Raw genomic sequence first — 26,898 nt, forward strand, 5'->3', positions numbered from 1 at the left:
TAAAACTGTTTCTTCCTGCTTTCTTGGACACTTTCTGAGTATTCAGTGCATGTGTATTAAGATACATGTACCCTGCATGCATCATCTATAGTGACCTTTACAAATTACAACGCTATTACTTTGTTTCAATTAACAACCTCATATAAACACACAATGAGGTAACAAATATGTATTGTATTATCAATACAAACACATAATTGGACCTATCTGAACTACGGTTGTGAAGTAGGAATGAAGTTCAAATAATGGAGCTACCATTTAATTTCTAGTGAGGTGGGGTGGAGCTAGACTAAGTTTTAAATTTTGTATCCTAGATTTTTTAGTACAATATCTGACCTGTCTTTTTAATGTTTTACTCTAGCCTGTCTAGATTTTTCACTATGACTTGCATTCTGCTTTTTTTACCCAGTTGTTTTTTAACCATACAATATCTACCCCCCCTAAAAACATATGGTTGCTCCCTAAGATCTGTTGCACATAACACATGCATGGGGCAAAAAAGACAGGAAAATCTTCCGCTTTTAGAAAATATTTTTGAAGGTTATTAAAGACCTATATATAGTTTATTACCACTCGTCACGGCGAGTGCAAATGCCGGCTACCCTTACGGTGCACTTGGTGAATATGAACTGACCAAATATTTAGCAAGCACAGATATATCCGTTTTCCTTGATTTCCAAAATATGAGTTTGATTTCTTGCTTTGTGAAAGATATGTGTAGGTATGTTTCTGAGATAAAAAAGAAAGATCTTCGCCAAAAGGTGTTCAAGTAGCTTAATTTTCAGTACTGCATAGGTTTCCCTTGAAACAATCTACACACCGCGTCCTAGTAACAAATGTTCTTGGCAAACTACTCAACAAATGTTAATTGTTATTGTTCAAATAAACCACTATACAAGTAAGCACAGAGCAGCTGTAAATATATTCTTTTAAAAAGCATTACTATGTACACGCAACATTTCTCTCCATTCCATTTACGACCTCTAAAAGGCGACTACCACTTTGTTTATGAGGAAAAGGAGCTATTACTTGAAGGTATATTTATCTGGGATTTGTTTTATTGTAAATTTAGACCAGACTTTTCCCAGTCATTATTTTGTTAGAGCACCGATTAGTTGTGAACGAAATATGACTATTTGTTTTAACATCTACCTCAGTAGAAAGAAATCAAGCAATTAACTTGACATTTTTTTTCTTTCTGATCCACTGGGTTTGGGAAATTATACTTCCCTTAGAATGGGGACTTTTAAGGAGGGGAGTGTGGTAGGTTTGGGTACCTATGTTGTAGTAAGTACAATAGATTTATATTGCCACTTATTCGACATGTTTAAGAACTAGTACTCTAGGTGATTGAATCGGTTTGACACCGAATTGTCACCAAGAGGCTTGTTTGGGGCAGGTTTTTACTACAGGTGAATCACGCTCTCACATTAAACCACATAGTTCTAGTAATAGCAACCGACTAGTATATTTCCCTAAATGCGAAGATTTCACCCGATGGGGAATCCGGGGGGTTCCCCCCTTAGAAAATTGCGATTTTAAAAAATTGTTGAAAAACTGTTAAGGATACCCTCTGAATGCAGGATTTCAGGTTTAATATTTTAAATTTTTTCCAAATTTCCCACCCCTAACAAATTCGGATCACTTCGTGATCCTCACCGGTGATCCTGTCAAGAAGTTGTTTTTGGGCCCCACCCCCTTACCTAAAACTCTGGATCCGCACTGTCATCAGAATATCTTTTATTGGTTTTTCTTCAAGTTTATACGAAACAACAAAAATAACCAATATTCAGACTAATGAGTTTCCATTATAGTTTTGAAATGGTCTGCTTTCAGGTTTAATTTATTCATAGCCGTTCCATCAAATTCTATTTTAAGGTCCTAATAAGGCTATTCAGTTGATCAATGACCATAAACGATAGCCTAACTTCCAAGGAAAACAAAATGATACAATCTCAACATTATGAATTATTTATTGAATACCGTATAGCTACCGGCCATGAAAGGCGTAACGTTCCGTATAAACCGATGATCGACCTTCCCTATCAGTTCACGTTCATACACCATATACTAAAAGACCAAACCTTCATTTTTAACTTAACCATCAAGTTACTAATGTAAATGGGTCGGACATGTTTTAAGTGTGCACAATATTCACGAGTGTCATTTTGCTATCCACATCTAGCTACGAAATCCTGGTGTAAATCCATTGCTAAACAATAACAAATGAATATATGACACCAGAAGAATGAAACTGTTAAAACAAACTGTTATCAACATGATGCATGATAAAAGCAGAAAACACGTTTAATATCAAATTTGCAAATTATCATTTTAAAGGTCTATTTTCACCTTCCCGACAGAGGGCTTCCTTCGTGTGCAGAATAGTGCCCAACGGTGATTGGTCTCATATATGGAGCTTCAATAATCATTTTGCCTGCATCTGAAAAGAAGGCTTTCACAGCCATTGGGTCTACAGTGTCGGGCAAGTGAAATTCACGGTTAAGCTCCTTTGTTGATGTCCTACTTCCAATACGTTCCATTCTGCTTGCGGTAATCACTAACTTTTTATCAATAGTTTTCACAGATAATTCCTCCGGACTGAAATCCTCAATATCAACTTCAACACGAAACTTTTTCTCGGATTCGATCGTAGCAGGTGCAGAATCAACGCTATTTCGAGTATCATATTTGGATGAAGAAACTGATGTATTTGATGTTTGCGTACTGTATTGTTTCGGGGTTGAATTCAAAGGGCTTGACATCGTATGCTGTGTACTTGAATACGGAGGAGCTGCACCCTTCGGTGACATGAACGTCGTATATGATGACGTATGTGTAGAAGCCGGAGATGTCGTTCCCGGTGGAGGTGTGTTTCTAGGTGGTGTACTCGCAATGTTTGCTGTAGTTTGGGGAATTATTCTATGCGAAGCTACGGGTCTTGGATTATCCATAACTTGTGGATATCCTGGTGTCGGTAACGGAGCTTCAAGCGACAGAATACCATCGGAAGAAATCGTACACTGTAAATTGACAGGATCTACTTCCCGTGGAATGTTAACTTCACGGCTAAATTCACGACTCACTGATTTGGTCCCGTCTTTTTCCTGATGCGAAGCGTGAACTATGATCCTATCGCCGTCCATCTTAACGTTAACCTCTTCTGGTTGGTATTCCTTCACATTGAACCTCGCTCTAAATACTGGACGACCATTCTGGTCTTTCTCGATGACTGACTTTGCATCATCGATACCAGGGTCTTTGAAGCGGAATTTATCATTAAAAGAATCAAAACCACTGTCCAAATCATCACAAGGCCTCAAGTTAAAGAAATCTCCCCTCATTCTCTCAATGTCTGATTCCCACTCTTTTCTTCTCATTTCCATATCTCTTTCCATGTCTTCCCAGATTTTACCTTGTCGTTCTTGGAAGCTCAAATTGTCTTGTTGGATTGGAATCCGGTGAGCCATTTCTCAAAATATTGTAATCTGAAACAGAAAAAGAAACGGATAAACATTGCAAAAACACACTTAACGCAGCATTAAACCTAAATCAGGAGTGAAACTTCATGCAAAACCATTTGGTTTTAAAGAACAAAATGCGGTATTGTCTTATCTTGACAACACGTGAGGCAATAGAATTGATAATACTTCCTGTCAAAATCGGGATATCAACGACGCGAAAACTTCAAATAGCAAATCCTCTTAAAATCATTTTTAAGCAATAACCCGTTTATACCGAAATTAAACTACCTTTTAACTGACCGGATCGAACATCCATGAATTCCATAGCTTTCAAATAAAAATTAGAATGGTTTTCAACAAAATTAAACTCTTTTAAGTACAAAATATTTCTATTACCTCTCCATGCTGAAGGTTGAACAAAATAAACCCAGCATAAAATCAAACACTGTCAAATATCATTAGTATCCACGCGGAAAGAATGTCGAGTTAGTGAATTTGTTAAAACATTTATGTGTACACGCCGATGTGTCATCAGTAGCCCGGAGGAGAGAAGAGGGGATCGTCATATAACATAATTTTATCTGTTCACGCCGGTTACGAAAATCAAACTCAAGGCAACATCATGTCAGTATTTGATGTTTCTTTTAATGAAGATTTGCATTCTAATTCGGATAGTTATCATTCACTGTCAGTTAAGTTATGAGTGCACTCCAGGCTGAACATATCAATAAACTTGTCAGAACAATGAAGTGAAAATAGGTATGAAAAGGAAGTAAACCGTCTCTTCACCGCCTGGAACGGATCCACAAATTTTGGAAAAAAGGGTGTTCAGGCTATTTTTTGCTCGTATTTGCCCAAATTTTACACAAAATTAACAAAACATTCCTGCAAACGAGGGTTTCCACCCAAACCCTCTTGACATGCTACAGAACCACTGTTGGTTTACAGTAGCTAGATTCGACATCTCCAGTTTATACTTTAGCTACATGTATATCCCCATATTCCCAACCGGTAAAAGTGGAACTTGGTAGGATTTAATTCAAATAATTGGGGAGACTAGAGAGGATATCAAAATTGACTGAATACGCATGTCACTACTTGCACGGTCTCCAAATATCCCATAATTCATCATTTTGTGTGAAAAAAATTGAGTATTGTAAAGGAAATTCGAAATAAAATGGATGAAATCAATACATCACAAAACTTACATGGAATGAATACTATATCCTACAAAACACCACAATCTCAAACCATGATATATCTAGGCGTTATAAACACCTGCTATAACCACATCCCACGAATTTCTTTAACTAATATAAGTAGTATTTATATACGAAGCGATTATCTTCAGATGATGATGCAGAGACTGATAATCCCACAGACCCAGATATTATCGAATATAAACAGTACATTCCAAACCGACTAATAATGTAGCGTACCAACGCCATGGCTTATTTATATCACAATTATGGGAATTGTTTTATTAATATCGATAATTTTATTGTAAACAGTGTAATATTTGTGGGCGCCCTGCTTCTCATGCTGCAAAAATTTCTAGGAAGTACAATAAGGGTTGTACGTAGCAAATATCTTAAATGTATATAAAGTTATTCTTTTTCGTGTAAATTATCTTGTAAGAGTGGCGGGCTGAGGGTTGAAGTCTGGGTCAATTGCAGTGTTGATAAAATAAGTGCACGGTATCGTATTTCTACATCGAATCGATGAATGTTACGTACAAGGACCATTTGCTGAACTTAATGGAGGACTATAATATAACATTGTTATTTAGTTAAAACCTATATATACCTCGAGACACATTCATAAGTACAGAAAACAAAGAAAGAAATGAGAGAGAAAGGAAGAAAACCAGAAGAAAACATAAGTCTCTTGTCACTTGATTTTGGCTGACAAATAACCACTGACAAGACAAATTTTTCTGCTTGAAAGTAAAATACATCTACATGTAAATAATTGCAAACGTTACGCAAGACTGTATTATTTGAACGGATCCCAGCGGTAAACTGTACATGTGTTTGTAATTCGACCAACTAATTTGTTTTGTTCAAATTGAATTATGTAATTACCACGTATTAATTTACATTATTCGTAAAATCCGACTATATATAGATTTAGTACCTTCGTGTTATCAAAATTTGTGGATCATGTCCACGAGTATAGACTACAAGTCTGCCGAAGAGCATTTGTTATTATAGCTGTATAATTGGTTCTTGTTACTCGTTTGGCTACAGCTGTTGCCGTAGTTTTGGGTGAACACTGAAAAAATTTAAAGTCGGTGTTTTGATAATACTGACTTCTTCCTATCATGATAACAATTTTGCCCTCTCCTCTAAACCAGCCACTCCCAATCGTTACCCGATTCAAAAAGAGCTCAGTAACAACCTTGCATAACAGTGAAAATAAGACTTTATGCGCTGGAATCTCATTCATTCGAATTATCAACAATTCCACTCCCCTTCCACCCATACGTTTAAAAGATTTGAAGAAACTTAAAAATTTCGAAAATATTCCTTCCCCCTTCCAAGAAGCTATTTAGATCGGAGTAACCAACAAGTCAGACTAATTTCTAGTATTTTTATCAGCTTAATACTGTTTATTCAGAGATGTTTACCACCCATCGCCATGGAAATATTTGTAATCTACATCCCATCTCGGACACCATCTTGACAGTTATCTTTTGTATTACCGGCATATCGATGTATTTCATAGTTTAACATGCTTTATGAATATTGATATTTTCTATCTGATTGTCATAATTATTTGGTTAAGTTAGTGAAATGTGGAGAATGTAGTGAAAAAGGGAATGTGTAGTCCGGTCATATACTCGAAGATATTGTTATCTTAGACTTAAATGGTGAGCGTGTACAATTGGAAGAGATAATGCATAGTCAGATCCAATTGGGGGCCCTTATAACCGGAAAGTTTAGTTGATGGTAAAACAATCGTATTACGCAGTCTTGATTCCCACTTTCGACCAGTCAGCCCCTACATTCTCGGAGTTTCTGGATGGACATCGGAGGTTGAAGAGATGCATGGTGAATGAGAGCAACACGACAAATACACAATTTGTACAGATGCTGCCATATGCACCCCTTTTTTACACATTCTCCTCCTCTCTCTAGAGATATCAGTGTGTGTGTGTGGTGATATTGACGTGTATTTCTAGTCAACACACGTGTATTGGAAAAATGTACTGTTTGAATCGTATACAGTGCTTCATTAATATCAGAAAATAGATTCATTTTGGTATCGATTTTCATGTTTATAAATGTGATCTTTCGATGAACTATACTTCACCTAGATTTTGCATGCTGATACATTTTAATGTGTCATGAATGGCCCTTTGTATAAAAGAAAATCCTTATTTCATGCTATTGATGTAGAATACAATATCTTTTGTGAACTAAAACTTTTATTAGCTTTACGGGATTGTCACACTCCCCCCTTTTTAAAGAGGGGGCATTTGGTACTTCTGGTAGATTTCAACGTATTTTATTAATACAAACTGGACCTTAAGTTAAATTACAAAATATATTGAGACATGGCATAAACAAATTCTGAACTATAATGCATTTGTCCAAAATACAGCAATATATACTGGGCACGTGATACTGCGGTATCATTTCCAAAACTGTGATGTGAGTCCGGACTCAGTGTTCCCCTATTATAAGGTTTTGAAATGCTTGTTGAAAGATGTTCGAAATTCGTACAAAAACAACCATGATCTAGAACCTCATGCTACAAGCATCCCCATCCATCAAATGAATAAACAATCAATATATTTTGCTAAGAAATTTCTATTGCCCTAAAGAAACAGATAAAACCAGTTTTTGTCCAATGAGTCATTTAAAGGTAATTAATTAACTTACCTAATTAACAATGATGTATCACAAATCTGTGTGACGTAGTTCAAATAAAGAGTATATTTCCAGAAACATCGGATGCTAAATTTATCGTCGTTCAGTTGCAAGTGTGATGCATAGCTCTAACTTGAGGCTACCAAGGGGAAGGGTCGGTCAAAAAAGATTAATGGTTCGACTGGATCAAAGTTAACGAAGCGTGAACGATGGACCTAGGTGACCGCCCTGTGGCTGACAACAATGCTATCATAGTGTGACATTTCACGGTTGATTTATTTGGGAGAGTGAACTTACAGCAATTTTATTTGTTTGTAATAGACGTGTTTTCGTATTATGTATTTTACTTAATATAATGACTTGTCGATTTCACTCTTGAATGATCATTTAACCGCAATTTAAGGTACAAAGTGCGGCGTACTTTATAAGTAAATTGCTTCCGTCGGACGGTATTTAAGTGTATTTGTAGTGTTCGGTGAATGAGTTTGACTTTATTTTAATACTTTAAATTTCGATTTATTTGATTTCCCATACAAAGATCGAAGAACAAATTTGTGATTAGAAACCGAAAACTTTTAATTATAGGGTAATTCAAGTTATTGACGTTTTGAAGTTGAATTCAACTATAAATCTCATTGACGTCATATTAATGTACAAGTAATAGCCTTTCCCTTTTTGAATTAACTTTTACAACATATAGAGACAATTACATGACTTAAAGATGACAGCACAGTGCGTATACATGTATATTATGTAATTGTTCATAAACATTACGATTGGAAAAAATGGCGTCGTTGTTCTCACCGAATTTCTGTGTTTCAGCTTTTAAAAATAGGGTCAAGACACAAAACCAACCGCAGAGCATCTGTGGTATGGAGCCTTATGTTAGACCAAAGAATTATACGACGAGAATAGGTATGGTGTATATGTCAAAGAGACAACCCCACTGGGGTGGAAATGTCACCCACGCATTGGTCTTAAATGAAGGCCAAAGAAACCCTGATACCACAGGGCAGACTGCAGCTGGTCCAAAACATCATTATATACAGTTACAGGGAAAGAGTTGCACCTATATATCCAAGAAACATAACAAAAATATAAACTAAATGTGATAACGAAACAAGACATACAGAGGCCAGAAATTCCTGACTTGGGACAGGCGCAAAAATGAGGCGGGGTGAACGTACTTTGGCGTGATCACAATGCCTTTTCTTATTACTTTATCTAGCTCATTTGTGTGCCTACCTTAAATAATGCAACTGTTAAAGTTTTACTTTCCCCATAAACTCAATGTTTAATGTAAAAAAAAAATATATTTAAGACTTTCCTTACCTTCCTATCCTTTTTTTCTGGCTGATAGCAGGAAATAATACTTTTATTTTTTTCTCCGTCTCCTTTTATACCTTAGCTTCTAAACAGATCAAGTCAGTCACAACACCCAAAATCATTGAACCTAAGCTTTCCTTTTGTATATTGGCAGCGTGTGGTCATTTTACACTTACACTAAGCTATAGTCTAAACACTCACATGTATACAGAAGACGACGTATTTTTAAGATAGGAAGCCCAGTAGACAGACAGACGGTCGGACGAACAGATTTCCTGACCGAAAACAAACATGTTCTAGGCATGTTTCATACTTGTTAACCTTAAGAAAAGCTGATGTGGGAGAAACTGTATCGTATAGGAGATTTTTACAAAAAAAGCTAACTTATGGTGTAAATCTTCAATTGTCTAGTAATTTTAACAAAATATAATAATTTTAACCAAAAACATCCCACAATTCTTACATTGCTGTGGGAGATTCTTAATTTTTCATTGATTTTGTGGAAGTCACCCCCCCCCGATAATGTGGGGGAGGGTTAACATGTACTATGACACTTTCTTCTCCATAACGTTGATTTTCAGTATTCTATATAAAAAAAACCTCTCTCGTATAGCCATCTTTCCAAATTTATGGATATTTCAGATAATAAAATCATGTTGTGAATGAAGATGTTTCTTTTATGGACAAGGGTAAATGTACCCAAAACTCTTGGGTTTTTGTACCAGTCCTCATGTAAGATAAATCTACACAATAGATTATAGCCTTGCTATTCTCCTTTTTATACATGACAGGAATCATACAATACTTCCAAAAAGTTTTTCCAGATATGCACTTGAGAGAGGATAAAATTTTGTTCAACTTCAACGAGTTGTTAAATTCTATGGAATACAGGTTCAGTTCAATTGTCACCAAAATCCCAACTGTAGATTAGGATAGGACCATTCTGAGCATTCTTCCATCCCTCATTTTTCACCAGTATTACTTTATGTTCAAATAATGACCTATTTTGGTATATTTGTTTATTTTTCAAATGAATGTCTATAGTTGTGTCAAATAGTAATGGCCAATAAATGGCATTAGTGGAAAGAAAGTCTTTTGGGATACCTGGTTTAATGATGAATGCTGGAAAGTGACATCTTGCAATTTTTTTTTCATTATTTCTGGACTGATGTTCTCTTTGGTCTTTTCCTCCGTCATCTTATTTTCTACTTACTTAAAACGACAATAATTTATTCTGTAAAGTTTTATTTTTCAGTATGGTGTGCTAAAACTAGACATCACCACAATCATATTTTAAGTAACAATCTCATATAAATAACTAACAATGTACAGTTAAAATCAAATGACCCCAACAGTTCACAACAGTGACATATACTGGTATTACATTGGCTGGTATATTAACCATGACACTACAGGGAACCAGGACATGGTGGAAACAATGGGGAAAGGAAGCGTTCAGTTTCAAGCTTTGGGTACCAAAGTATCACTGGGTTGTGAAAAAAAGAGTCATAAATGTATGTTAATCATATCTCACACCTTCAATCTGTAAAGACCCAGGGAGTATATTCATGCAATATAAAGTCTCTGATAGACCAGACCACTATTTAGGGCTTAAAAAGAAAAAAAAAAAGAAAAAAAAAAAAGAAAAAAAAAAAAGCAGATTCAGGTCAATACCCAGTGATCAGACTGTTGATGTAGAGCACTTATAACCATGAAGCAGTAGATCAGATTTCTATCCTTCACGCAGAAAACCATCAGTAGTACTCATGACAGAAACTTGAACACACCCAGATGAACCAATAAAGGTAACCATTGAACAATAATAGGGACAGGGTACCTTAAACACAGACTTGACCACCCATGCTAAAAGTTATATTGCTTGAGATGGATGTACAACTACTTGAAATAATTCCTTTACCAAAGAAGCAACTCGCATTGGATCTTTTTATATTCTGAAGCATGCATGTTTAATCTTATGATTACTACAGGATGGGAAGTTCAATTCACAACTTGAAACAGTTTTTGAAAAATAAACATGATTGTTTTTTTTTTTTTTTTTTTTTTAACTCTAAGGTTAATATGAAGTTCACTGATACAAATGTGCATTGCAAATCCTTGAAATCTTGTATGGTAAATGTAATATTCACAATAATTGATCTTGACTCATATTGTATGGTCCATAACATCATACTTAAGGTAGTATATCCAGGGTAAGGGACATAACTCTTGAAATCAGTGAAATGTTAGTATTATATTCAATTTCACCAACGCCTACAAGCTTTCACTTGAAACAGAATGAAATCAATTCAAGGTACTTTGATGCTTACATGAGATTGATGTTAAATGCTGAATACAAACATTCCAATGATTTGTAAGAGTTGTGTCCCTTACCTTAGGTGTACCTCATCAAGTACACAAGGACACTATGGTGAAAATTCCTTTTATTCAGCTACCAAACAAGACCACACAAGAGTGGAATATACCATGACATCAGGCAAAGGGGGACAAATCTGAACAAACAAGCCACATTTCATTTTTTATCTCCCTTCTGTAACTTCCTCCCTCAAAGTAGGAAACGAAAATTACGAAAAGAAAAATGCTGACACAAAACAAGAAAGAAGATAAAAAATTATTGCTGATTCATTAGAGGAATGTCTATAGAAAATCACAGTTTCTCTAAAGTTAAAGAAAGGCTGAATGGTACAAAATTAAAGTACATAGATCATACATCACACAAAAAAATCTCCCTCTCACAACAGAGGGTACATGAGAACTCACACAAAGTCATTCAAAGAGGTCATCAGGTATTCTGAATAAAACACATTCCACTCTAGTTCCTACTCAATTCATTCTACAAAATATTTACTCCCATTTACATTCAATTTTCTTTCTTTTCACACTTCTATATATCCTCATCTACTTGTTTTATCTTTATTAATTATCACAATCTCTTTTTCACTCAATCTCCTGAACTCAGTAACCTCTTAATCAAGATTGTACCCCTCGACTCCCTTATAAACTCTGCTACCCAATCCTGTGATATGAAAGTTTGGGCCAGTCATGAGCATGACTCTTAAAATGTAAGTCTTTAAGAAGCTGTTTCTGGTGTACTCATTTCCATGGAAAGGGCAAAGTTGAGTGCAGTGAAAAACTGAGATGTAGAAATCATAAAATATTATGCACAGGGGATTGTCCTGTACTGCAAACATACATAAAATACCATAAGTACCAACAGTAAGCTCAAATGACTTTTAAGTAGCAGTCTTTGTAAGAATCATGCAAATTCTGTAATATGTGATACACCCCAAAAAGGCTACATATTTTATTTTTTTTAAGTTGCTTTATAGATCTATCTGATAAAATATATAATCGTTCATTCCAATCTGTCTGCAATTAGGAGATAATCAACATGGAAAACCCAACAGTTTCTATTGAATTTTAGTGTCATTTACAGACATATTTCCATTAATTTTGAATTCTATATAATTTTTATCTCCTAAGAACACAGTTTCTATGAAAAGCCATATATATTTTTTGTTTACATTTTACATAAAATATCAAAAATAAAAATATGTAGGCTTTCCAACCATGTATCACATTTTGCATGATTCTTAGCTGGAGTACTACTTAAATATATTTGCAAATGCCAAAATTTTGTGTGGATACATACATCATTCACAATATATGATTTAATACTTCTACCATCAAACATCTTGAAAAATTTAGCACTTCTCTTTAACACTGTTATTTGCACAATATTTCTGCACCAAAAAGCATAGAAATGGATTTCATTACAATTACACACTAAACACAGATTTAATTCATACTAATTTTGCCAGCAATTAAAAAAAAGGTATTTATAATTGTACCCCATTCTACAAATACACAACACATTTCTGAGTTGTTAAACCATTTTCACTTTGGAAGCATGAAAGACAATGGAGATAGTCATCACTTCCAGTTAGTGTTTCCTTACATATAAAATAAGCAAAGTAGAGCCTATTTCCGCTTTAGGTCTCACTAGCCACTTCTAACGTTTCCAATACTTTACATGTTAAAAAAGTAATTTTCAAAGTTTCACTGTGAATTCCCAGGACATATAACATCTTAAAGTTGTGTACCATTGCGAAGCTTGGAAAATAAGGCTTCCAAAAGCATTATGCTAATGGTACGATGATTGTAGAAATTCTTCACAAAATTTACTTGAATAAATAATACTGAAAATCCACATTTTTACCTTTTCTGCTAACTGACAGCATGGAGGCAAATTACTCACACATGTAAACAATATTCATACACTTCTGTAGTTAATAACATATATGATTTTAAAGTACACATTATCAGGTTTAGTTTGACTACTTTTAATCATAATACACACAAATAATGCACTTACAATGCATATGTCTAGGTTCATTGTGTTTTTGGTACTACATAGGGGGTGGCCATTTGACCTGGAAGTAGTTAGTGAGACCTTACCAATTAATCCAAAGTTGTCCCCCTTAGAGCTGATGTCATTTATTTGATACTAATATTTTATGCAGTAACATATTTTTGATCGATGAAGAAATCATCTCCATGTGTTATGCACACTAAATATCGTTTTCTTTCAAGTATGCGCCATGTGCAATGATATTATTTCAAACAAACCTAACAAGTATTAGTCAATCCTATAATTTATATTCTAGTATCAAATTAAAAGGTGAAAAACATTAAAAAAAATCATTGATGACCTTATGGTCACATGGTTAAATTAGGTGAAGGTGATGATAAATAATTTTTTTCTCCAATTAGAAAATGCAATACATGTACTGGTACCAATGAAATCCAATAAATTTAAGATGTTATAGCAATTAATGTTTTTCAAAACTTATTTATAATGCCCTTGAATTGTAGAGAAAAAACTAAGTTAATTAGTTTCATTCGTGAAATTATTCATTTTCTATTATGAAACAAAGTATTAATTGTATAAACATGATAAATAAATACAAAATTTAATACTAGTGAGTTCTGAGTGTCAATCTACCAACAAAAAACTGTGGCACACACCAATATGGAAATTGTTAGGTACATGTTACAAAAATACTACATTGCAAGATTCATTTTGCTAGGTATACCCCCATTCATTCAAAAACCAGATGGTTTCAGGAGGTAGATCTAGTGTAAGGGACATAACTCTGGAAATCAGTGATATGTTTGTATCAAATTCAATTTCACCAAAGCCTACCAAACTTTCACTTGAAACAGAATGAAATCAATCTAAGCTATTTTGCTTTGATGCTTATATAAGATTGATGTAAAATGCTGAATACAAATGATCCAATGATTTGTAAGAGTTGTGCTCCTTACCTGAGGTCTACTTCCTTAACACAGATGCCTTGTCTATATCATCCATTGGGAGTCAAGATACATGTAATTGCGATAAAATTGGATGGACAGAGTAATGGAGGGACCTACAAACAGACAGACAGACATGTGAATTCCAATTTATTGTCCACTCATTGAGTAGGGTATACTGTAAAAGCAGGCCCCAAAAGCAAATAAATAGAAACCATCACCTGAACACATTGCAAATAAGTTGCTAAGCAACCATGTATTGCACATCACATGACTAAATACAATCTAAAAAAAATTACTACTAATAATAACTTAGGTAATTCACAACTCCTTGTAGGTAAATGGAATTTTTACACAGCTAACTATGTTGATGGTGAATAAAATTTATACATTTCATATCCAGGATGTTAAGACTTTAGTTGGTACTAAAAACTATTCAAATAAGTAATTGGAAAATGGAGGAATTTTTCCACATATAACGAATATTTTAAATTTTCAGGATCACAAAAATGTAATAAGACATGTTAAATTTTTAAATGTAGACTCTTGAAAGGCAATCAGCTTTGTGACCACGTTCCTTATGTCTACTATAATGTATACCATATTTTTGTCCTCGTATAAATAAAATACCAGCAGTAAGTAATCATAATAAAATTCATTTAAGCACATTAAGTACATGTATTTTTACCCTTGTTTTAAATATCTTACAAACATAAAGCATGTTTCATAAAGCTCGTTAGAGATTTCTTATAAATATGAATCCATCATACAAAAGATTTAAAAATAGTCTATTTATTGAGACAAGGTAAACAAGATTTCATCTGCTTGTTTTCATTTTTGCACCTGTACACTTTTTCACTAAGTGCAATAATTCAAGAATTCATTTGATATAAACACATAATATTCTGAATTCACAAGATTTTGCATATCATATAATGGCTACATTCAATTCATAATTTATCTACAAATCATTATTGAAGTTTAAATCAATCTATCATTATAGATATTCTGCAGAATAATCTCCCTTTGACCATTGGCCAGTGACAGTTGTGATGATGACTACCGACTACCATTTTGAACAGTGAACCAGTATGTTGAGGATATCAGGAGTTGTCTGCCCCTGACCTGTAAATTTTGTGCCATTTGTGTGCCATTACTATCAAGGGACAGGAACATTGTAGTGACGATCGTCTTCAGCTATTAATGCCACCTGTGACCAATTATTGTCTGTTTCGTCAGGATAGTACACAATAAAATCTTCCTGACTATACTGGCTTAGCCTAAGCACTTGAATACGAACTCCTAAGGTGTGCCCAAGAAGGAACATTTCAACCTGAAAAAGATGAATGCAATAATGATAACAGTCTCAAAATAAGAAAAAAATTCTAATAGCATCAGAGCTGCACTTAGGTTGAGTTGTGCCTTAACAAAGTTGTCTATCCTTTTTTGTAACTGATACACTGACCTTTTATGTTATTTGCCTAAAATAAAAAGAGGCTTGTCTGTTAGACAGAATAACCCCAAAATTAGTACTCATTAGTACAGTAGGAGTCTTGCATATAAGTCTGGATGTAAACTTTTTGTCTGGAAACATATTTTTGGAATTCACACGCATTTATCACATTATTGGCAGCATTTGTTTTATTGAATGCTACTTTTCACAAAGACTTGTTTTCAATTATGTAGTTACTACTGTACATAAATTGAAATGGACAAAATTTGATGAGACAACAACTAGTTCATTTCCAATGTCCACTTTTCACCAAGACTTGTTTTTAATTTTAAGTAAGAGTAATCAAGGGAACCAAGGTTCTACCAGAAATCAAAAGAAAGTAATCCAGGGACAAAGACCAGACATGGAAAACAGACATACACAAAAAGAACATTAAGTAACTAATATAATACATACAAAGTAACAAAAGCAAATGAGCAACTTGGACTCCACTGAAAACTGGGAGCATGGACCAGGTGCACCGGTGGGGTAAGCGTCCTATGCTTTTCTAGTAACACCTGCCAAGTTGCTCATAAAAAAGTCAAGTCTGGGGTAGACGAAAGTGAAAAGGAAAACTATGACACTATGAACAAATCAGTTTTCATGGTGCAGATGGACACACTATAATGGTCCACAAGTTCATGATGGTGACCATAAAACTTCTGTACAACCGAACATAAATTGAAATGGACAAATTGGATAAGACAACTACCAATTTATTTCTATGTAGAAAAAAGTGTATATTTACCTGTTCAATACCTCCAATATCTCCAAGAGTGTTTAGATGGTTTTTGACAAATTGCACTGGTGTTTCTGAAGTATCCCTAGCAAATAACAACCAAACAAATATCGGAACATCTTCACCTCGATCTTGTTTTTGTTTAAGGTCAAGGACATTTAGTAACATCAGCAGTTTGATTCCTTCCATTAGGTAAAGGTCACAGGAATGGTCAGAGTTCAAAAGGTTAATTGTCCAGTTTTCTCTTTCTTGTTGTGATTCTATAGCTTTGGCCTCCTCAAACTGTAAAACAAGTTTATTAAAAAATTAGGAAATGCATTCTTGTTACCAAAGTAATTTTTACTGATGGTCATTTAACAAAGGTAGAATGTGACATAGACTTCAATAGGAAGTTATGACAGTCTTTGAAATTGGGATCAGCCCACCAGCCAATGCTGGTAAATACTGTGACGGGCTTGCAGAAATTTTGCTTCCAAGCCAATGTATCCTATATAAAATTCTTTCAGATTAAGGGCAGAGGTTGTTGTCTGAAATTAAGACTTCATGGACTGTTATGGTATAATAAAACAGAACACTTTTTCCTATACAAGTGCATACCATTTATCTTTATTTGATTAGAAGACCTTCATTTCATTTTTCAACAATTATCTATCAATATAAAGCTGAACAATTCTCTAAAACATTCAGGGGACCTAATCTAAAGGGAGAAATGAGCTTTTCCTAGTTAGTGCTCATTTCTCCCATTTTTCTTTGACAGGGAGAAGTCGCTGTAAAAGATAATATAGACAAAAATGTAAATCATTTTATTTTCCAAACAGAATTTAGTAAAACTTCTAAGGAATTACATTTGCTCTATGTTTTGTGTAAATACTGAGTCTGAAGTGCCAGTTAGAAAAAAATAACATTGATCTCTTCAGGATCAAAAACCTACAAGCCATGAGGTCTCACTAACTACTTCCAGGTCAAATGGCCACCCCACCCCCTATGTAGTACTAAAGTACCAAAAACACACTGAACCTAGATCTATGTATTGTAAGTGCATTATTTGTGTGTATTCTGATCAGTCAAAATAAAGATTAGAATGTGTCCTCTAAAATAATATTTACTACAAAAGTGTATGAATATTGTTTACATGTGTGAGTAATTTGTCATCATGCTATCAGTTGGCAGAAAAGGCAAAAATGTGGATTTTCAGTATTACTTATTCAAGTAAATTTTGTGCAGAATTTCTAGTTTCATGATTAACATGGTGTAAATACAATTTAAGCTACATGTATTAATGTAGGTATTTAAAATACCTGCTAGTCTTCTTATCCTACACCTCTAGCATCATTTAAGATACCAGCTAGTCCTCTTATCCTACTCCTCTAGCATCATTTAAGAAATTTAAATAATCATCATTATGAACTAGTGTGACATCTCAAATTCTAAACAGTTCATGTAATATGTACCGGGTACTAATAGTCTTTAATCTAATAGAAATACGCAGAAGCCTATCAAGCCCTGAAACAGTGTCTAACATTCAAAATGCACTCTAGACGCTGCAGCCATCCCGCTCAGAAAATGCAAGAATCTTGCAAAGTCAGGAAAAAGTGAATGATAATTTACGCCCCGTTATCCCATTGTCATATGACATTTTATTTGAAAAGTGACCAAGAATTTCCAAAGGCCTGTGTGCAGTACTTAGTAAGAGACGGAACAAACATCTGCCGCTGCGTGGACCTTGAGAAACCTAAATGTATGATTTCAGTGTAAAATAGTTCATTTTTTACAAACAATTCTATCATTAAAGGCATACCTTCGAAAACAACATGGAAAGACATTGCCTCATGAGTGTTAACCTTTGACCTTCTGTACATGAAAGATGCTTGGCAAATGTCCATAACTTTAATCCTGAATTTTCATCAGCATATTTTTTTGACAGATCAGTTATTGTATTGTAATCTGACCAATGTTTAGATATATCAATACCAGTCCGTAAACACTGAAACAATGTTCCTCTTATTCCACAATAGTTATCTCCTCTGACCCTGCATAGATGATTACATCCTGTTTGTTTTGGAATTTCTTCATATGCCTGGAATAAAAAAAGCAGATAAATTTACACATATGATGTGATACGTCATGCAGGTATTATAAACACACAAACACACACAGATTAAAGGTAAAAATAAACAACTGGGAAGACCTTAACACAAAAATAAAACTGTCACAAATATTTTCTTTAAGTCAATTTCATTCCAATTGACAACCAATCATGAATTTAAGACTGCACAAAATTAAAATAACTAGAAAAACCATGGAAAATAGACATCACAAATATTGCTTGATTTACAGTATTGAAATGGTTTCAAGCATGGCATGGATATTCTCATTGTATAATCCTCCATGAACATTTAAGAAAGGCTAAAAAATGCACTCAAGTGTTTTCTCTGTAATTTCAAACTTGTTATCAAGTTATTTTCTTCTGTTTTGATCTATTTTCTACAGAAGATAACCCATGAAGATAGCTGCATATGACTTTGTCTTATATGGCATTATCAGAAAATAAAATTTACAAAGATACATCATATAAGACTAGTGATTTTTTAATATTTATATTACATGTAAATTGGTATTTTCATATTTTGCAATGTAACATCACAATTGCAGTTGTAGGATGGGAAGTGATGATGGCATTCTTCTTGACTTTAAGGTAAATTAACTATAAAATGAAGCCTTTTTGGAAGAAATTGGTACATTTGTACTTAGACCTCATCTTTATTGAAACTCTTAGATTTCCTCCATTCATGAGAATTTCATTCATTCTACTGTGTTACACCCATGCAAAAGACAGTGTTACTAGAAAAGCAGAGGTCACTTACCCAACCGGTACACCTGGTCCATACTACAAATTTTTAGTTAAGTTCGGTTTGCTATTTGTTTTTTTGTACATATTACTTTGTTTAATTTAAGTTCTTTGTTGTGTGTGTGTCTATTATGTCTGTCTAGTCTTTATCATTGGAATATACAATTACATGTATTCTTTTGATTATCGCTCAAATTTTGGTTCCCTTGATTACTCTTTCTGAACAAAAATGAAAGAAATCCCAGGCAACAATTTCACAAAAAGTCGTAAGCTTAAAGTTGATCGTAAGTAATGACGTCATAACTTGCGATCAATTTTACACTTACGACTTTTTGTGAAACTGACGCCAGATCTTCAAAAGTGACTCATGTAAATACTTACTATTCTCAAGATGATATATACCTTTCTAATTGTAGAAGCCCTGTCGGTCTGTCCTTTCCATTCCTTCTTCACATAATCAGGTATAGTAATCTTTTTACTGACTTGGACTGTACCTATTAAAATAAGATTGAGACATACATGTATTATAAATAACAAAAAAGAAATACTTTAGTAGTCCTAATCTCATATTTTCAATCCATACTTTGAGGAATACATGACATTGAATTTGAAGTGTTATTTTTTTAATGAGAATAAACTTGGTTCAAAATATCAAATGACAAAAAAGTCATTATTTATTCGTTTTGTACAAATTTGGACAATATTAAGGCTGAATTGAATGCACCTTGTCCATGCTCCCAGTTTTTAGTGGAGTCCGAGTTGCTCATTTTCTTTTGTTATTTTGTATGCATTATTTTGGATATGCTATGTTCTTTGTTGCGTTTGTTTGTTTTCCATGTCTGGTCTTTGCCCCTTGATAACATTCTTTTGATTTCTGCTAGAATCTTGGTTCCCTTGATCACTCATAAAAATAAATCATGTAGAGCATAGGAACATTAAAAATTTTGTGCAATCAATTTTAGTGTTGTAATTTTAAAAATATTAAATTGTGTACATGTACATTTTTGTAGCTTTGACATATTCTTATAAACAATTTTGTACATACAATATAATTTTCATATATCTAGCATCACCACAAAGTTTTTCTATCAATTTTCCTGATGAAATTTGAGAGTGAATTTTTTCATACTTCTTCATGTTTTCACCGTTAAAATGTTTGTTGAATCAATCAGATTCAAAATAACAAATAATATGGTAGTGTTCTGGTTCCTTAGACAAATGAAATTTTTTCAAAATTTGAAAACTTCTCTTAATGTACATAACTAGAATTTTCCAAAAGAATTTGTTAACATTGGATATGGGAAAGTTTAATAATCATTTAGAGTTTTTTGGTTACACAGGAACCTAAAATTAAAAAAAACCTAAATCACTGAAAATAAGGGATAGTTCTTCAGCAAAAACTAAAAACTATATGTAATAGGTGGCAACAACAGTGCCAGCTTTTGATTGAAACACTGTGAAAATTCCCCCCCCCCCCACTTTAACCTATGTATGAAATTCCTAGAAGGCCAAGTTTCCTTTTAAATCAGGATCCTAGATAAATCTTACCATTGTTATTAGATTCTTGGTTGATATTGGGAGACTGGTCACTTTTCTTTGAACTGATTTTACAATCAGGAACACCACTAGTGTCTCTGGCACTTTCATAGACATCACTAGAGCATGAAGCAGACGACATATCACTTTTGCTGTCTGCTTGCATTGGGTCAGCTGAATTGTTATCATTTTGTGAAGGAGAAGAATTTGATGGATTTCCACTTGAGGAGGGTTTAGATGAAATTTCTGCAGAAGTATGTCCATTAATTGATGAAGATTCTCTCCTTTCTGATGAAGATTTATATCCATTTTCTGATACCAGTTTAGAATCTATTTTTGAAGGAATTTCTGAAGAAGCCCAGTCACTAAGATTTTGCAGATCAAAACATTCATCAGTAGATAAATTGTCCAAAGTTCCGTCTTTTTCCAGGTCTGACTCAATGGGACTATCGTAGTTAATACTGCTAGGTCCATTTGAATTCCTGAATAAATACTTTGCATGAAGTTTGTTTCTTATAGAACCTCCAGGTTCACTACATCTGCGACTGTTTGGTGTAATTTTGTTTAAATTGTTACCATGGTGACTAGAACTGTTAGCATGTAATCCTTCAGAGTCCCATGAAAGGTCAGGCATGTCAAAGCTAAGAGCTGGTGAGCTGTCTGTACTGCTAACAGACACACTCCTAGATCTACTTAATCTGCTTCTAGTTCTATCAACAATTTCTACAGCTTTTTTAGCTAATGGGTGGCTTGGAGAGTAATCAGTATTACTACCATCACTATTTAAAGCTATGTTTTTCAGTTCATTAAGTTTGCTTGCTAGATCTGCAAATTCCTGCTCAATATCTAAAACCTCCTCTTCAAGATGGTCAAATTGGTCCTCAGTGCCATGATCTACATCCAAGTTGAAAATTTCACTTTCGGGAGTAGCTATCCCTGAAAGACAAGATAGACTGTCTGTTTCAATACTGTATTTCCTATTTCTTGCATAGGGTGAAAAATCTGGGGAGGAATCTAATGAAGACGAATTGCTAGAACCAGCACCATTTTGACATTCCTGGAGACGATGACGTAGTGACTCACGAAAAAATCTGTCAGGTGATCTGAGCTTAGGTAACGAAGCAACAGAGTCCTTTTCATCACAACTACAAGACTCATCAGCACCAGACATGTGACAGTTTTTTGAGTCTGTTTGATAATCGGAGGAAGACAATAGATGCTGTAGATCATGATCACATAGCACCGAGGGTTGAGAATGGTTCCCATACTTGTCTACATGCCCCTTCCCATCATCCTCTGAGGGAGGAGTTAAGAGGACACTACTAACAGTCAAAAGATCATCTGACAACTCAATGTGAAATTTACCATTAGATGCTGCCTGAGTGCAACTATCATCAGCTAAATTTTCCTTGTTTGACAGATTATCACATTGTGAAGACATCCTATGTTGTGGACTTCTATATGAAAATTGAGCTTGATCTGAATTCAACTCATCTTCCCTCCTCAATTTTTCAAGCTCTTTCATATTTCTATCACAAAGAGACTGTAAGCTTACATTGGCTTTGAGTGACCCCTCAAGGTCAATATTTGAGACGTCGGAAGCAGAGTGGATGAGACGACTGTTACTCTGACTACTACTACTGGAAGGGACTTTGACAGGCACTGATTTGGTCATGTCAGAATCTACCGATGTTTTCCGTCTTTTAACTCTCCGTTTTGTTCTACCATGTGACAATTCTGACTATAAAATAGAAAAAAAATAAATTAGCTCATACCCATAGTCATAGGAGATTCCGACAACCCCTTTGAATGAAAATATGCATCAAACTGTTAAAAGGGAAATCATGAATTGTAATCAAAAGAATATAAAGTTAATAGTTAATTGTAGTGGTGATTGTGTAATGGTACCATATGTTGTTTTTGCACAAGAGAAATCAAGGGAACCAAGGTTATAGCCGTAATCAAAAGAATGTAATCCAGGGACAAAGAGCACATATGGAAAACAGACATACACAACAAAGAACATAAAGTAACTAAAATCATACATACAAAGTAACAAAAGCAAATGAGCAACTTGGACTCCACTAAAAACTAGAAGCATGGACCAGGTGTACCGGTAGGGTAAGCATCTTCTGAATCCTAGAAACACCCGCGGAGTTGCTCATAAAAAGTCAAGTCCGGGGTAGAACAATTGCAGGATCTTTAACACTGCTTCATTTTTAACAGAGACAATTTTACGAGGTCATCAAATAAAACAGACATTGGTAAAACAGGAAATAAATAAACAGTAAAAAAAAGAATTGTAACAGTAAAATCTGAATTTTAATGAGGGGAATTCCACATAAAAGCGGGGAAAAAATCATCCCTGAAATTTTACATCACAAAACAAAACCTACATGTACTTCAATGTAATTGTACCATTCAGTTACTGCATATTAACATGTAGGATCTAACAACATTCCATTCTGTGGTATTTTATTGTTCAGCTGTTTTTTGTATTGTTAGTCCCTGTTACATGCATTAACTGAAAATACACATACGGATGACATTGATGACGAAAATAATATATTTCCCGTTGTTTAATACCCAACGCACTGTCAACTGACAGATTACTAATGCTAAAAAGTAAAATTACATTGTATTTCTGAAATCAAAAGGTTATTCCAAGACAAATCAGGGATCGTTTGAAGCAAAATGAAAAACGACAAGTGTAAATTCTTACAATTAGGCTTCTAGGATAGGGTTATTTTGCTACAAGATTGAAGTCATCACTACTGAAGTTTTATGGTCGTAATCATGAACTCGAGGAACGTTACTGTGTATCCATCTGCACCATGAAAACTGATTTGTTCAACGTGTCATAGTTTTCCTTTCCTCCTTTATCTACCCTTGACTTGACTTTTCATGAGCAACTCGGCAGATGTTTCTAGAAAAGCAAAGAATGCTTACCCTACCAGTGCTCCTGGTCCATGCTCCCAGTTTTTAGTGGAATCTCAGTTGTTCATTTACTTTTGTTACTTTGTATGCATATTTCAGTTACTTTATGTTCTTTGTTGTGTTTGTCTGTTTCCCATGTCTGGTCTTTGTCCCTGGATTACATTCTGTTGATTTCTGGAAGAATCTTGATTTCCTTGATTACTTCTCTTCATGTACAAATATGGCACAATCGGTAGGAGTTGTACCGTAGTATTATGATACAATACCATGTTTGACAAACATACCACATACAGGAACACATGAACACATGGAAAAATGGACAGTAGTATTAGAATATCTCTTGGCAACTTTGTTAGCAATAAGTAATTTTCATTGGTTGAAATTAAAAAATGTATAAATATTGCAAATATGGGTATTCCAAGAACAGACTGAATACTGAATGCTGCATTGTTCCCATCAGGTAGATATGCTACTAGTGTAGATAATCATGATATTCATTGAGACATTTTTTTAATCTGATGTTTATGCCTCAAAAGGAGGCAAATAAGCAAAATAAAAATTAGCCTCCCAAGACCGCATAATTATTTGGACTAATCTGCTAGTTTTTCTCTAAGAATTCTTTTTTCAAATGATTTTTTTCTGATAGAACTTCTCCATGGTTGCTACCAGGTATATGTAGAAAAAAATCTATACCATAAAATGTACACTACATGTATCTCTCTTTAAATGTGACACTTTTAAAAAAAAATGATAAATGAAAAAGAGGTCAGAAAGAGGCTTGTAGCAAGTCTTATGTTTCAGTACATGTTATGATATAGAAACAAAGACAGCCAATGCTTTAAAGAGCAAACTATAAAAATACTTGAAATACCAGGATACAAGATTTTGTCCAACCTGAAGGAGTTAAAAATTTATCAGAATGGTCCAGTGGTATATATGAGGCACATGTATATACAAACCTGTGTGCGTAGATTGTCTTTGCTTCTAGATTTTCTGCCAACTTGGAGATCTACACCAGTTTTGGGACTGAAATAAGCTGAGGTTTCTGGTCTGTTGGAGTTTGAGTTCCCCATGTTTTCCCCACCAACACTTCCATCAACTTTCTGTAAACAATTACATGTAAAATCAAATATTTTCATTTCTTTGAAAATTGTCACAGAAGTTATCCCATATAAAGAATTTGTTTCTATGTCAGGCCGTATAAAACAAATGCGTTTTTCACAGCATTTCATAAAAAAAAACTATGGTAGTTTGGTAGGCTATAAGTTAATTCTGAATCTGTTGCAAAACTATTTCTAAACTGCATTTTCTCAAGTTGTTAAGAAAAGCCTTGTAAAGTTTCATTTTGATGCAACATTCATGTCAACATTGAATTTCACTGGATGTAAAATCTCAGGATATAAGAACACCACAATTAAATCCTTCAAATTGTTCATTAATGCACAGATGTTATTAAAAAAAAATAAATGCAAATCAACAATTACATCAGAAATGACTGTTCTGTACATGGAGATTTGTTTTTGTTATTTTTTTATTGATGGTTGCATATTTAAAAGCCCTTCACACATACTACATGTAACTCTGCTATGTGTTGTCAACATCAATATACCATTACTGGCTTTTGAATATTTATTAAATACAATACAGTTACCTATTCACTACTGTCAATCAAATATTTTAAGGTATTGTATTGCAAAAAAAGATAAACAGACAAACAAATTGATTTCCAAACACCATAAATAATATTTTCTGTGGGACAAAATCACCCCCCCCCTTCCACAAAAAAAAAAAAAAAAAAAAATGACAATAGGAAACTAAACCAAAATGCATTTTAATATAAACAAATCTAAAGCAATTTTAGTGCCTGTCAAATCAAATTTCCTCATCATTATTTGAAATATTTTTCCAATTCCAAGTATTATCATACTGTAATGTCCCTCTTTTTCCTTCTACAAGTATTACATATCCATAAACCTATATCTGAGAGCTAAACATTACATAAAGTTACAGTTTGAAGAAAAACAGACAATAATCGGATTAAATCCACTTACAATTGAGATTTATGTTTTCTTTACATTTAAAGTCCACTCTTGACACTTTAAGCCTATGAAATGTATATTTAACAGGATAAGAGGATACACCATCTATAATGTTTGAGGGCCGTTTAACAATATATCGTAATTATGTTATGTTTAATAGTAAAATTGTTCCTGTATTATCACATCAACCATAAAAATTAAATTAATTACAGTATTTCTAAATCTAATGATTAAAAAAAAAATCAAAACATTCCCACACAATACAATTGTACATATCATAATAGTTTCATGTATTAGTGTAAAATGTTCCTCAGACTTCCTCTTTTATCACAATTACACATGTACCTTAAAAATCAGAACAATCATGGTATTTCTCAACTTACGGTAATTAAAAAAAAATCATTACCCTCATGTTGTAAATTTTATGAATGGTTCAAACAAAATTAAGAATGAGTTACGATATAAACAAAATATGCACATGCAAAATGTTCTGTGATTAATTTTTAGTTTAACTTAATTCACAGATTTTATACTAGTAAATTTAAAGTCCATATGGATAAAAAAGACAGGTACAAGATTACACCAAAAATTTACAATTAAATTTAAGAGTCATAACACATTTTTTCCCATGTGAAACTGAAAGATTGAAATCCCCATTGTTTCTCACATAGGATTAAATCAATATTCATAAAATCATAGCTGGATAACCCTTGTGAATATTTTTAACAAAGGCTGTCATGAACCTACCGTCTATTTCATTGAATAGTCCCTGGTGTTGACGGTTAAAGTTAGCTGGGACGTTCATTTGTCCCTCGAATCTCATGACCAACACAGAATAGTCATTATAAAATTATTGACTAATAACACTTCCTGTTGTTTACATAAGGGAGATAACTCAACCTTTTTAATCAAAATTGTAAAAAAAAGATACTATTTTTTTTTTAATAAAGTCTGTGGATATATTTTCAAATACATGTACATGTATTTACATAGAAGCTTCTATTCATTTCTATGTAAGTATAAAAAAAGACTCCTTTTTTACACTAAAATTAACAACCTGACTCTGACCTAAACCCTGAAAACAAATTTCTTTAACAGAAATATTCTATGAACATTGGTTTTCAATTTAAACCTTGGTTCAAGATTTTATGTTTTATTTTTGTAGTTTGCTATTTCATGGTAAAAAAAATGTCAAAATGACTCATTTTTTTTTAAGTATACTAATATACAATTTAGCAAGGTGAAGCCAACAGTCAAACAGAAATATTGCAGGAAACTGCTCATGTGACCTTGAATACCAACAGTAGT

The 26,898-nt window shown here is 33.8% G+C and overlaps 2 protein-coding genes and 1 long non-coding RNA gene across 10 annotated transcripts in view; 1 reads left to right on the forward strand and 2 right to left on the reverse strand.

The window, feature by feature from the left end:
• Positions 1 to 1,955: 1,955 nt before the first annotated feature.
• LOC148610635 (uncharacterized) lies at positions 1,956 to 7,489 on the reverse strand. 3 transcript variants are annotated; one of them, XM_088595857.1, is made up of 2 exons: positions 7,352 to 7,489; positions 1,956 to 3,488 (listed from the first exon to the last, which is right to left on the reverse strand). In XM_088595857.1, the coding sequence occupies exon 2, from the start codon at positions 3,468 to 3,470 to the stop codon at positions 2,349 to 2,351; it is 1,122 nt and encodes a 373-aa protein (XP_088451983.1). In that variant the 5' UTR covers positions 3,471 to 3,488; positions 7,352 to 7,489; the 3' UTR covers positions 1,956 to 2,348. The 3 variants fall into 3 exon arrangements, with proteins under 3 accessions (XP_088451983.1, XP_088451984.1, XP_088451985.1); XM_088595858.1 differs by lacking the exon at positions 7,352 to 7,489 and adding an exon at positions 4,673 to 4,762; XM_088595859.1 differs by lacking the exon at positions 7,352 to 7,489 and adding an exon at positions 3,861 to 3,998.
• A 529-nt stretch (positions 7,490 to 8,018) lies between these two features.
• LOC148610636 (uncharacterized) lies at positions 8,019 to 15,455 on the forward strand. Its single transcript, XR_015924719.1, has 2 exons — positions 8,019 to 8,071; positions 15,003 to 15,455. It is a non-coding gene; the product is annotated as an uncharacterized LOC148610636 (long non-coding RNA).
• The window catches only part of LOC148610637 (uncharacterized), a 55,785-nt gene continuing 38,780 nt past the window's right edge, over positions 9,894 to 26,898 (reverse strand). For 5 of the 6 annotated variants that reach the window (XM_088595861.1, XM_088595860.1, XM_088595863.1 and 2 more), the window contains 6 exons: positions 24,511 to 24,654; positions 20,627 to 22,355; positions 19,481 to 19,572; positions 18,029 to 18,307; positions 16,240 to 16,512; positions 9,894 to 15,332 (listed from right to left, as the gene is read on the reverse strand). In XM_088595861.1, coding sequence (XP_088451987.1) covers positions 15,159 to 15,332; positions 16,240 to 16,512; positions 18,029 to 18,307; positions 19,481 to 19,572; positions 20,627 to 22,355; positions 24,511 to 24,654 — 2,691 coding nt within the window. In that variant the 3' untranslated portion in view covers positions 9,894 to 15,158. Of the gene's footprint in view, positions 15,333 to 16,239; positions 16,513 to 18,028; positions 18,308 to 19,480; positions 19,573 to 20,626; positions 22,356 to 24,510; positions 24,655 to 26,337; positions 26,462 to 26,898 lie in introns of those variants that run through there. The other variant, XM_088595865.1, reaches the window with a different exon arrangement.

This window comes from Perna viridis, chromosome 8 (assembly GCF_037379345.1).
Source record: "Perna viridis isolate PV_CMFRI_1.1 ecotype Kerala chromosome 8, ASM3737934v1, whole genome shotgun sequence".
Lineage (NCBI taxonomy): Eukaryota > Metazoa > Mollusca > Bivalvia > Mytilida > Mytilidae > Perna > Perna viridis.

Bases quoted from the DNA above. Each gene is read 5' to 3' on its own strand.
- LOC148610635 (XM_088595857.1), bottom strand. From the start codon at position 3,470: ATGGCTCACCGGATTCCAATCCAACAAGACAATTTGAGCTTCCAAGAA.